The sequence below is a fragment of the Podarcis melisellensis genome, assembly GCF_964234715.1.
Source record: "Podarcis melisellensis genome assembly, chromosome: 13".
Lineage (NCBI taxonomy): Eukaryota > Metazoa > Chordata > Lepidosauria > Squamata > Lacertidae > Podarcis > Podarcis melisellensis.
In genome coordinates, this window is record NC_138545.1 from 16,738,706 (window position 1) to 16,751,605 (window position 12,900).

General features: G+C 46.4%; 2 protein-coding genes across 5 annotated transcripts in view; one reads left to right on the forward strand and one right to left on the reverse strand.

Moving 5' to 3' along the window:
* Nucleotides 1–12,900, reverse strand: part of PRR14 (proline rich 14) — a 45,184-nt gene that overhangs the window by 18,416 nt on the left and 13,868 nt on the right. The window contains exons 1-2 of one of the 3 annotated variants that reach the window (XM_081884744.1): nucleotides 5,369–5,406; nucleotides 3,543–3,630 (exon numbers count right to left, since the gene is read on the reverse strand). The gene's annotated coding sequence lies outside the window, so the exon portion shown is untranslated. Of the gene's footprint in view, nucleotides 1–3,542; nucleotides 3,631–5,368; nucleotides 5,407–10,316; nucleotides 10,381–12,900 lie in introns of those variants that run through there. The other 2 variants (XM_081884750.1, XM_081884745.1) reach the window with 2 other exon arrangements.
* ZNF771 (zinc finger protein 771) lies at nucleotides 1,280–9,968 on the forward strand. Of its 2 annotated transcripts, XM_081884764.1 has the most exons (8): nucleotides 1,281–2,334; nucleotides 2,490–2,677; nucleotides 3,178–3,294; nucleotides 3,549–3,671; nucleotides 4,515–4,646; nucleotides 6,807–6,929; nucleotides 7,215–7,313; nucleotides 8,666–9,968. In XM_081884764.1, the coding sequence occupies exons 3-8, from the start codon at nucleotides 3,202–3,204 to the stop codon at nucleotides 9,683–9,685; spliced, it is 1,590 nt and encodes a 529-aa protein (XP_081740890.1). In that variant the 5' UTR covers nucleotides 1,281–2,334; nucleotides 2,490–2,677; nucleotides 3,178–3,201; the 3' UTR covers nucleotides 9,686–9,968. The 2 variants fall into 2 exon arrangements, with proteins under 2 accessions (XP_081740891.1, XP_081740890.1); XM_081884765.1 differs by lacking the exon at nucleotides 2,490–2,677 and having other exon boundaries at nucleotides 1,280–2,334.

Consider the following 12,900-nt stretch of genomic DNA (forward strand, 5'->3'; position numbering starts at 1 on the left):
GATGGAGGGGTGCACAGCATTAAAGCCCCAAGGAGGTCCTGCTTCTCCCACAGCCTTGGATTCCAGCATAAATCAGGCCTGGCTCTCGCTCTCTCTGCCCTTGCAGCCTGTAGTTTTTGCCTGCAGCTTCTAGCTCATATCCCTCAACTCTGGCCTTTTGTATTTCTAAGGAACAGACAGTTGAGGGAGGCAAGCCCACAATTTTTAGCGGGCCATCACCAGGCTGGCCTGGCTATTCCATGCTGGGTCCAGGCATTAGGAGGAGGTCCAAGCATTCAGACCACCCCCTCTCCTACCAAACTCCTAACACTACAAATATGAGGGTCACATCTGTTGCTCTCCCGACTTTTACCTCTTGCTGTGCCTACTTTTTGCCTCTGGCCCTGCCCATCATTGATATGTCGCCCCTACAAGGTTGCCCATGAAGTAATGCCATCAGTCCTCAGACTCATGGAAGTTCCCCACCCTGGTCTAGGTGGGGATAGGTTCAGATCCCCACCCTCATATGAAGCTGACTGGGTTACCCTGAGTCAGTCACTCAGCCTATTCCAATAACTGATAGGGCTGGTGAAGGATAAAATGGGCAGGGGGGTGGGGAGAATCTTCTATGGGTCCAGCCATTCCTGTGTGATAGGAATTTTATGGTCTTAGATATATGGCAATGTTCATAACCGCACATACATAGATCAACACAGGAAGGCCAACCTGGAACCATTTTGATTCCTAAACTGACCAAATGTTTTCTCTGCAAGGTCAAACTGGAAAAGTCTCCCCATTGTCTCTTTCCTCACAAATCCTGTCTTAAGGACACATTTAAGATATGAATAAGGTGTGAGCCTGTGACCTGGCCTAGGAAATAAGTATTTTACCACTACAAAAGAATGGCCAGGTTCCCCAGGAAATCCAATCAAGTAACTTGCCAGACAGGAGATAAACAAGGACAAGAGAAAAACAACATTTAAATTTCTGTGATGTAGGTGGGATGTTTCTGGGGGTGGTCTTGATCTAGAGGATGGGAATTTCAAAAGTCTTTATAAGCCCTTGCACAGCAATTTTGGGGGTCCTCCTCCTCTCCTGCGTGTGAGGGGAGTACCCTGTTGCAACAGATCAATAAAGATCAGGCTTACTAGCTGCTTTGCTTCTCAATATTCTCTGGTTGGCCTCTGTTCTTTTCTCCTACCTATAGGGAACCTATGTAAGGACTCTATATGGGCTCTTGGATACCCCATAAGGGAAAAGGGCATATTTTTATTTACAACACCTGCATCCTCTCCTGCTAAGAGTTCCAGCTTCTATCACACACGGTAATTGCCGCCAACCCCTTTTCTGACGACAGGCTTTTGTGCCATTTTAACAGCAGCACAACAGGCAGAAATCCAGCAGGTGCTATTTTACCTCTTACTTCAGCCTATTATTATTATTTGGGGGAATACACACAATTTCTGTTGTTGAAGAGGGCTGTGTGTCATACACCTTGCCCCCCAAGCCCCTTAGTGACTAGCCTGCTGATCTCCCTCCGGGCAGTGGAGTGTCCCGCTGTCCTTGCCCTCAGGCAGCGAAATGTCTTGGGCCGACCTTTGCTCCCAGGCATGTTCCCATGCACTACTCCCGTGTTAACGGTGCACCTTCCGGATTCGAACGGACGAGAGGCGATCGTTACGCTGCACATTCTCGGAAGCAGCATTCTCTCCCCGCCTGCCCCGTCCCTATTCCACGGCGCGGTTTCTGCAAGAGCTCGGTTGCCACGAGGAAACACGTTCCTCCGGGGTGGCCTCTAGTAGAAGCTCCGGATCAGAGGCTCCGAGCTTCCCTCTCTTCCTCGACGCCCCCGCCCCTATTTCAAAACCCGAATACTCGTCGCTTGCGGGGCTGGAGAAGGGTGGGAGGGAGGGAGGAGGACTCCTGGGTCCGCCCCCTACTCGCGTCTGGCAGGAACAGGCGCCGCTGCTGCAGTTGCCACTCTCCCTGTCTTGCAGACCTCTCCACCAATGAGCGAGAACGAGGGAAGGCAACGTTGGCGAATCTGCGAGGCGCACCGCCCCTCCGCCACCCTCCTCTCGACGTCTAACATTCTCCCCGTCGTCGTCCCCCCCCGGCCCTCGGAGCTCCCCCTCCCCACTCAGCAGGGTCTCTTCTCGGGGAGGGAAGAGGCGCAAAAGCGCAGCCGGAGCCGATTCCGCCGCCCATCTCGAGGCGCTTGCCAAAGGGCGAGGAGCCTCCGGATCCCGTTGATCGGCTCTGCTAGCCACCTCTGCGCCCTCCTCCGCATCATCATCATCTTCATCATCACCCTCGGCAGCCCCACCATTCCTCCCCTGCTCCAGAGAGGCCCGGGTGAGTGGGGAGCGGAGCCAGCCTGGGTCGCAGGAAGCAGTCACTCCTTGGCTCAACTTCCTTCCCGGACTTGGTACTGGCCCCGGGTGGGGAATCCGGCTCCCCTTCCTTACCCAGCCCCTTATCCTGCTGCCAGCTACCCTAACTCTCCATAGGGACGTGGCGGAGAAAAAAGGGTGTCTACCACGTGGGTTGCCAGAAGCAGCTGTTGCTTGGAATAGAGAGGTGTGTGCATCACAACACAACCCCCCCCCCCTTGGATTTCTAAGACGTAATTAGGCTAAACTTACGGAGCTAGTGATATTAGCGAGCAGACACACGCCAAGACTGAGAGACAAAAGAGGTAAGTTTTAAGAGCTCCAGACTCCTGGGGGTTGCGGGGAAGGGTGGGTCTTATTTGAGGCCATGGCCTGCACAGGGATCCCTCTGCAGTTGTGATACCTACACATTAGTGCTGTGTGCTTCTGAGCTTGTGAAGGGTGCATAAATAAGCCAGTCGTTCTCTATGAAGACAGCACTTTGCATCAGGGATTAGTGACAGGATTTCCAGACAGACTTGAGTCATATCATGGCCTCATCCATCTTCCCATACTATATTCAAACCAAGTGGACTCATCCATGTTCATTGGGGGCTGGGGGCAATAGGAAAATAGATCTAAATATCTCCTGAATCTAAGCTAGGTGGCTGGCCTCACAGGATAGTTGTGAGTCAAAAAAGCTGCACTGACTTGTAGGGGGTTTGATGGTCTACAAATAAGAGTTGTTTAAAGAGGACTTAATTTTCTAATAACTATGCTTAGGGTGGAGAGCCTTGGTCACTTACCTTTGTTTCTCCCTCAAAAGCCACTCACTTCCGCACTTAAATTAATGATGGATGAGGACAAGGAGGACATGAAAGAAGAGAAGTCAGAGGGGATTCCTATATCTGGCACACCAACAGAGGTCAAAGATGGGGGTGTGGTAAGTAACAGAGGCGCTTTGAGACTGAATGTTTCCCCAGATGCCTCTGGGTTTAAAAGAAAGACTCCTTTGTGGAAAACAGACCAAACCATCATGTCCGTTTCTGCTCAGACTGATATGACTAAAGCAATCTCATGCTGGGTGAACAGCACCATGGGAAGACCTGGTGCCTTAAATATGTAAGGACCTAATTTGGTCACCTAATGGATTTGTTTGTTTGTGTATGTATTTGTTTTCCCATTCTGTACCTTCAGAAATTGGAGGCAGACAGGCCATTGATGAAGAATGCGGGAACATCTCGGGGATCCTCAGAGATACGACGGAAAGGGCTGCTGACTAGAGTAAAGAAGGAAAGGGAAAGAGCACAGGAGAGCAAGGTGTGGCTATACAAGATCTCCAGGGACAGACCTATGAGATTTTTTTGCTCGGAAGGAGGGTGGTGAGGTGGAAGGAAGGAAAAATCAGGACTAGAGGTATGTGTGTCTGTCCTGGGTGTAATTTGCTTCCTACTAAATAATTCTGGGACAGAAAAGGCCCCATAAAAGACTGAGCCACACACAGATTTGAGGGAATAGGTTGGAAAAACCAGGATTCTGAGATCCAATGGGATGGACCAGGACTTCTTGGTTTGCAGGGAGTGTTTATTGATTGCCTTTCTATCCCATCCTTCTTCAAGGAGCTCAGGGTGATGAACAAGTTCCCTTTGCCCCCTCCCCATTTTATCCTCACAACAACCCTGTAAGGTCTGTTAGGCCAAGGGGTAGTGACAGCCTAAGAGCACCCAGCAAGTTTCATCGCCATGTGAGAATTGGAGCCCAGGCTTTCCTGATCCTAGTGTAGCATTCTGACCACTATGCTATGCTGGCTCCTTGTGTTCTGCCCTGTCCAGATTACACAGGGTTCGTTGGTGTATTATTGTGCCTGACTTAATAGAAAAACAATATAGTGTAGGGCTATAGTGTTGGATTAAGGGGTGGGAAGAGCAGGATCAAATATTCAAACTTGATGCTGATCCGTGACCTTGGACCAGTCATATTTCATTCTCTCACACACATTCTCTCTCAAGCTAGCCTGTCTCACAGGGTTCTTGTGAGGATAATGTGGGTGAGGGCTAGAACAGCTTATACTGCCTTGAGTTCCTTGGAAAAAATATGGAATAGAAATCTAATGAATAAAAATAATGTAAAATCTGCTCCCAGCTACTTTACCTCTTCTTTCAGCCTCTGCCACCTTCTCCAAGGAAATGGATACGGCTTGCCACTTCATGCAAAACAGAAAAGATGGCAACAGAGAAGGAGGAAGAGCCTCCAATTGTGGTGAAGATGCTTGAGATCCCAGTGGGTGACAACATGGTGAGTAATGAAAGCAAACCAATGACTAGATCTCAGGGCTACATCTATGCAGTGGTACCTCTGGTTACGAACTTAATTCATTCCGGAGGTCCGTTCTTAACCTGAAACTGTTCTTATCCTGAAGCACCACTTTAGCTAATGTGGCCTTTCGCAGCCGGTGTACCACCACCGCACGATTTCTGTTCTCATCCTGAGGTAAAGTTCTTAACCCGAGGTGCTACTTCCAGGTTAGCGGAGTCTGTAACCCGAAGTGCTTGTAACTCAAGGTGTTTGTAACCCAAGGTACCACTGTATAGCAGAAAAGGATACACTGTATAAAGTGCTCCTGTTTACATCCGCACCCCTTTCTAACGTATAATATTCTTCATTAGCATTGCCAGCCTTCCAACCAGCCTTTTTAAAAAGCAGCTTGATTTGGATTTTTATGGAGAAAATATGTCATTCGTCTCCCTACTTAAAGATTGCAGCTGCCACCGTCCTTCAGTTGATATTAGAACTGAATACAGATTTACAGATTGATAAAGCAGTCCAGGCATTGTAGGTCTGTAGGGAATAGTGTTTTTCTAACAACTGTCAGCACCATTAACAAACTACAGCTCCCAGGATTCTTTGGGGGAAGGCATGGCTATTTAAAGTGGCATGGTACCACTTTAAATGTATGGTGTGAATGTGGCATAAATAACTTGCAGAAAAGAGTCTTAAAAGGAGGTTGCATAACTTACTTACAAACTGCATAGTTGTCCCAAGGAGGATGATAAACATGACGGATAGGTGACAAATTTCAGTTTAGCACCATCTTTGCTACTATACAAGATAATGGGGTTGGCAGAGAGAAGAGAATCCATCAATCAGGAGTTGCCATAGCACGCTGGATAAGATTTTCTTATGTACTCTGGAACATAACACACCAGCATGTACACTGAAGTGATTGGCCTGGTTATATTTTGTCCACAACTTGGAAAAGGGAATTTTAGAGGCGTGAATGTGAGTCATCTCTACTCCTGGTAGGTGGAAACCATTTGGGTATCCAAGACTTGGAACATGACAGAAATGGATGTTAAACAGTTTTGCCAGATACAAGCACTCTTTGCTCCAACTTTTCATCACAGTGATTTTTATCTATATCCATATCCCATGGAAACTGTTGTCTGCTGATTTCTGAAGAATGAGCCACCGCTAAATGAATAAGAGAATCCATTAGAGATAAAAACAAGATCTTGCCTGCAAGAGTATTGTTCTTCAACTTTTAAAGGCAAAATCTGAATTATTTTGCTCTTTTCTCTTATTAAGAAACTAAGAATTGGAGAGCTGGAAAGGAACAAAGAGCAGTTGTGGCATACTATGGAATGGGCTACGTACTCACATTGTTGCTTTTTGCTAGTACAGTGGATAGTGTGAGAAAACTGCCACACAGGAAGCTCAGTGGCCTACCTATAAGCAAAAAACCCCACACATTCTGCATGCTGAGTGCTACATATATGGTTATCATTTTCAGTATTCTTCTATAAGTTGCTTTCCTTTGGCAAAAGTCAGCACCGGTGGTGATTTCGATACTTTAAAAATGGCTGTTTGAGTTGGCTGCAGAGAACCCATCCTGTGAGGAGAAATTGACAAAGTGGTGTCTCCCCTGGCAACCATTTCTTACCTCCTTAGCCTTAGGCATGCACAACATTTGACTTGTTAGCCATCTGTGATGACCTTTGGTGACCTCCTGGGACAGTAAAACACAGTAGGGCTGTCCAGGATCATATAGGTCACACTATACTGTTGATGAGATGTACTTGGTTTAGTGCAGGGGTCACCAGTGCAGCAGCTGCCAGTGTACCCACAGTACCTCCTATGGTGCCCACAAAAGGTCTCAGTAAATATCCCCTCAAAATCCACATTGTATGAGACTGTTTGATCTTCCTGCTCAGTACCTCTTTGCATTTGTTCATCCTCTTCTGCACAGTAACAGCCATAACAGCCATTTTGTGATGGGCACCAATGGTACTTCTGCAGGATTCCAAATGTGCTCACTGCCTCCAAAAGGCTGGTAATCTCTGGTTCACGTGGGCTTAAGGCCATCTAGGCCTGTCTCAGCATTTGAGAACTATGTGACTCTAGAGGGATAAGATACGTGTAAAAATGCTCACTTTTTGCTGTTTTTGCCTTTTCTAGCCAGAGTGTTCATTCTCCCAGAATAGGTTAATAATGGAAGATGGCAGTGAGAAAGAACTGATAATTAGAAGAAGAGTGAAGAAGGAAGAAGATGAGGAAGAGAATCTGGAATTTGAAGTGGAGGTGAGGAGGGTTTCCGCAGGTGGGAAACCAGTGAGTGGAGATGAAGATGGGAAGGTGAGATGTTTTACTTGGGTGAGGGGAAAGAAGGACCAACTTTCAGGGGGGAAAAGGATTGCTTAACTCAGCCTTTGAAAAACTGGCCCGTCAAATGTTTTAGACTACAGCTCCCATCAGCCCTAGCCAGCACAGCTAGTCAAAAACATGTGGAGGGCACTACGTTTGCAACGGCTAGTGAAATCATTGTCTTGGCCAAACTTGCTCCGTCTTGGTTCTACTGCCTTGCAGGACTTGCCATCTGAGGAAGAGATGAAGGCTGAGGTGGAGGAGCAGAAGGCTCAAGAATTTGAGATGCAAAAAGTCGCCATCCCGATAGGTGGGATTTTGGTGAGTACTGGGGGTAGCATAGCCGAGGGAATGTCAGGAGAGCTTGGAGGAGAGACTTGTGGTAGATGGAGGTGGGGGGTGAGGTGGTTCTATTGTACTGTTTCCATGATCTTTGGGAATGTTGGGTTTCTCCTGTCAGAGGCCTGATCTGCACTATACATTTAAAGCAGTATTGTACCACTTTAAACAGTCATGGTTTCCCTCAAAGAATCCTGGGAACTGGAATTTGCTATGAGTGCTGAGAGTTCCTAGGAGACCCCTGTTCCCTCACAAAGCTATAAATCTCAGAGCCATTCCCTCTTCCCAAGGAAATATAGGAATTGTAGCTGTATGATGGGAATATGGGTCTCCTAACAACTCTGGACACCCTTAACAATTTTCAGGATTCTTTGGCAGAAGCCATGCCTGTTTAAAGTGGTACGATACTGCTTTAAATATATGGCACTGATGGGGCCAGACTGCCAAGGCTGCATCCTGATGTTAGCCTTTTTTTGGTGAGTCTTGGCAGCTGTATGGCAGGGGGGATGATGATGAAAGAAGTGGTATTTGGCAATTCTTCTGGCATTGTACAGGACAACATCTTACTAATGTTAGGACCTTGTAAGTCACTGAAACTCAAGAGTGCAATGAAGGAATAGTAAAGGAAAAAAATGTCTACATGCTGAATCCAAGATTCACAAAAAAGGCTTGGCGTCAAGATGAAGCCTTAACAATATGGCCAGAGAACCAGTAAGGGAAAATTTGGCCACATGCCTCTTTTCTTATCACACTGCTGTAGCATTGGGGCCACCACTAGTAGGGACCCTCTTTGTTGTTGTTGTTTAGTCGTGTCCAACTCTTCATGACCCCATGGACCAGAGCACGCCAGGCACTCCTGTCTTCCACTGCCTCCCGCAGTTTGGTCACACTCATGGTGGTAGCTTCAAGAACACTGTCCAACCATCTCATCCTCTGTCATCTCCTTCTCCTTGTGCCCTCCATCTTTCCCAAGGGACCCTCTTTAGCCTTGTCTAATCTCCTGCCACCCCCACTTCACTTGCACACAATATACACTCCCTTTACAAGTAGGTCAGGTTATATCATCGGCAGCCTGTTAAGCCAAAAGAGAGGCTTGCCAAGCATATATTAACTTTGACCTCTGGTTTTGACCAACTCTTAATACACTTTAGTTCCTGCTCTTATCAAAAGATGATTTCTAAAACTATGATACAGTACAAAGATGGACTCCTTCTTTAAAAAAAGAATGACTTGTTTATGTGGCAGTTTCCAGGCTAGCATGCCTCATATCTGTTCCCAGAGTGCCTTTTTTACAGCAGGCTAAGCTGTCCTAATCATTTCCTCCATTCCTGTAGGTGCCCTCCTCCTCCTCACACCCCAATACCTGTAGCGTTTGTGGCAAGAGTTTCAGCCGTCGCTCAAACTTGGCCAAGCATCAGATCATCCACACGGGGGAGAAGCCTTACCGCTGCAATGACTGTGGCCGCAGCTTCAACCAGAGCTCAGCCCTCACCAAGCACCAGCGGACACACACTGGGGAGCGCCCTTACGTCTGCGGAGACTGTGGCAAGGCCTTCACGGCCAGCTCAAACCTCCTCCAGCACCGCCGTTTTCACACAGGAGAGCGGCCCTATCGGTGTGAGCTGTGTGGCAAGGCCTTCTCCCAGAGCTCCAACTACAACCTGCACCGCCGCAGCCACACAGGAGTCACGCCTTATCAGTGCAATGTGTGTGGCAAGCGCTTTACCGGGAGTTCCTGCCTTACTCGCCACCAGAGGACCCACACAGGGGAGAAGCCATACCAGTGCCAGGAATGTGGCAAACGCTTTTCTGGGAGCTCCACTCTGGCCAACCACCGGCGCACCCACACAGGTGAGAAGCCTTACGGCTGTGCTGAGTGTGGCAAGAGGTTCACCCACCACTCCAACCTAGTGGACCACTGGCGGGTGCACACAGGAGAGAAACCATATGTTTGCACCGAGTGCGGGAAGAGCTTTCGGCTTAGCTCCCACATCATTCGCCACCGCCGCACTCATGCCAATGCCCGCGGTGCTAGCCTGCCATATGACATCCTTGGCAGCGTCGATACAGCTGGCAATGACGCCAGCATTAGTGCCCATCACGTCAGCCTCCTCTATGAAAACGCCAGCAGCCCTGACGTTGGCAGCCCTCATGGGTCCGGTCACAATGCCCTGTGTGCCAATAGCAGCATCTCCAATGGCAACAATGATACCGATGGGGAAGAGGGCAGCCGGCTTCTCATCTGCAGCCAGTGTGGTAAAGGTTTCCGCCTGGAGTCCGGCCTTCAAGAAGACTCCGTGCTGGGTGAGGGACCCTATACTTGTACTGAGTGTGGCACCAGCTGTTGGACGTAGCCGGACAGTGGTATAGCTGAACAGCAAATCTTCCGTAGCCCTCCAGGATCTCTGGCTGGATCAGAAAGCAAAGCCCGAGTACAGGAGAGAGATTTATCTGTGACTAAATCAATAATGGATCAGAATGGAGAGGTGTATTTTGATCTCCATTTTTTTAATGGGTTTGGGGAAATGCTTGTATTGAACTAAGATTGGATCTGCTTCCATAGAATACTATGTTCACCTCCAAAGATCTGTTCCTGCTCTTGCTGTGAAGGAAAGGAGTAAATAATATTGCAGAGTATGTGCATGTGCACGCGTGTTTGTTTGTGGTGGCAATCTTGATTTCTAGGACAGAATGGGTTTCTAGTGTAGGGATGGGTAACCTTTGGCCCTCCAGATGTCACTGGACAACAGCTCCCATCATCCCTGACCACCGGCTGTGTTGATTGGAGCTGGTGGGAACTGGAGTCTTAACAACTGGATGGTCAAAAGTTACCCATTCCTGCTATAGTGCCACAGGATGGCATTAGGAAGATACTAAGAACATACAAGGCTTGCTGGAACAGGCCTGTGACTTATCAAGTCCAGCATCCTGTTCGCACTTGCCTATGGGAAGCCCACAAGCAGGATGTGAGCTCATTAGACTTACCCTCCATATTCTGTATTCCCACTAGCTTTCTCACCCAGTACTTTTGTTCTCTCCTCACCTCTGCCTTGGAAAAAAGGAAATAGAAAATCACTCGTTGTCTTCTCTTTTAAAATGCTACTATTCAAAAGAATCAATTCCAGGATGCACCAAGAGCTTGAATAGATTTTCTTATCCCTATGTAATAAAGTTAAGGAAAATAATATCAGGTCAGCAGTCAAGGCTCTGATTGAAGAAAGGAAATCATTAACACTGGTGCAAGTAGCAGTACAGTAGACACACAAGCTTTGGATTTGTGTCACTAGCTCCCCCTTCTGGCAGGAAAAGAGACACTTGAAGGAATGAGGATGTATCCATTGTTTTCCTAAGGCAGAGGGTATGTATGTGGAAAAACGTATATGTCATATATATATGTTTAAGATCATTAGACTTCATAGACTCTTACTAGTATTTGTAGAACATCTAAACCAAAATTTGGTCCCTAAATAGACCTGGTCACTCCTGATTACTAGGAAAGGTTATGAGGACACTTTTTACACACCTGTGTCTTGAAACATAGAAGCCTACAGAGCAAGGCAAGCCACATACTTCAAGCAGCTTCAGACTGACAAAGCAAGTGTTCACAGTGAACTTCATTTGTGCATATGAAATTTCTGCTTGGCCATTAATAGTGCATGGACAATCTTCAGGCTAATATTCAGCTTTGTAGGAGAGAGCAGTATCCCAGGAAAACACACACACTACTACCTTAATCAATCTCTTAACAGTGAGAAATATATTACCATCTTCCATGGTCTAGGGACTTAGGGTCTGGGCTGTATATGTTCTGTGCTAAAAGAAAAACCTTTCACCCCAAAAAACACACACTAACCTGAAATAAATCATGTTAAATGGAAGTGTAATCTTTTATCAATCTTAGAAGTAAGCCCCATTCAGTTCAATGGTGTTTTCTCCCAAGTGAGTGTAGGGCTAGAGCCTAAGCAACGTAGGAAATTGTCTCATAGCTTGCTCAGTATTGATGATATTGGTAGCGGTTTTCCATAGTTTCAGATTGAGGTCTGCCAGCCCTACCTGAAGATGTTGGATTGAATTTGGGATCTTCTGCATGCCAAGCATGTGCTCAACCACTGAACTATAGCCTTTTCCAAATAGCATGGAGCTTTGTAAAATTATTTATTCTGCTTCCCCCAAACCCACAAGCTACATGTAAGCATCTATTAGTACTGAAGTGCTAGCCTATGACCAGTGAAAGTTCTGATCAAGCCCAAATCTAGTTTCTGATCCCACCAGGCACTGATCCCATGTCTTCCAAATTTCTCTTTGCTGCCACGAGGGCTAGAAATGGATTGGTTTTCATGCTTTAAAGGAAATGTCAGCACCTAAGAGTCTTTCAGTTCTGTAATATGAAGAGTGGAAAAACATACTTCTTTTATTTCCCCCCTAAGATTATTGCTGACACACATGGCAGACAAAGGCATTGTGATGGAGTGACTTAGGAACACAACTTATTTATTTATTTGTTGTGGGGGGGGGGGGGTTGGTTACATTTCTAACGTGTAGTCTTCAGTAAATAATGTTCTTGGGATGGCTTGGGAAAAAATATTTCAGCCAGATCTGAAAAACCAGTAATTGATGATGCATAAAAAATAATCAAGAGGGGAAGAATGGGTAAGAAATTTCACCATGGCTTGGATTGTTGTTTGTTTGGGTTGTTTTTTTTTTAAAAAAATAAACCTGGGACAAGAAAAAGATATTTATTTGCCTGGTGCTGAACTGATGAAGGGTTTTCAATGCCTGTGCCACCACCAAACAGGCACTCTCCCTGGCCATGATATATTTTATGTTGGACCGGGGGTAAACCCAGTAGAGAAGCTCAGAGGACAGCCTCAGTCTATTTGTGGACTGATCCAGGTGAAGATTGTCTAACAGGTATCTGTCTACTGAGCCATGTAGGGCTTTAAAGGTAAGTACCAATGCTTTTGACTAGACTCAGAAATAGACCATGAATCAGTGATATTTTTTTCAACACAAATTAAATATAAACCCTGCAACACAAGGGGTACCCTGGCAACTGTGTTTTGAACAGCCTTTTCCAACTCTTCAAGTGCAATGCTACGTACAAATAAGCTCTCTCATCCTAATTGTGCCTTTACTCGCTTCTAGCTTTATTACAATGCCAGCAAAGGTGCCCAGCCTATTTTTGTGAATTTAACCCTTTAGAATGGAAAACCTAGGCAATTCTTGGGAGGAGACCTTTCTGCTTTCAGTGGCTGCTGGGAAACATTGTGTGTTAAAGCATGCAGTGCAATGAATTAAAAATACCACCACAAAACTGCAGTTTAGTTTGAACAAAAACACAAAAGCATCACAGAATCTATGTTCAGGGTCCAACCTCTACCAAGTTCAAATTGTTATTGATCATAAAAGGTCACTGGGTGATTTTTGGTGTGTCACTGTCTCACGGCATAACCTACCTCACAAGGTTTTTCTGATGTTAAATGGAGGGAAAGAGCTGCTTAGAGGAAGGAAATGATAAAAATCTAAATTAAAAAATTAAAATGTAAAGGCTTGGGGCTAAAATCCCATA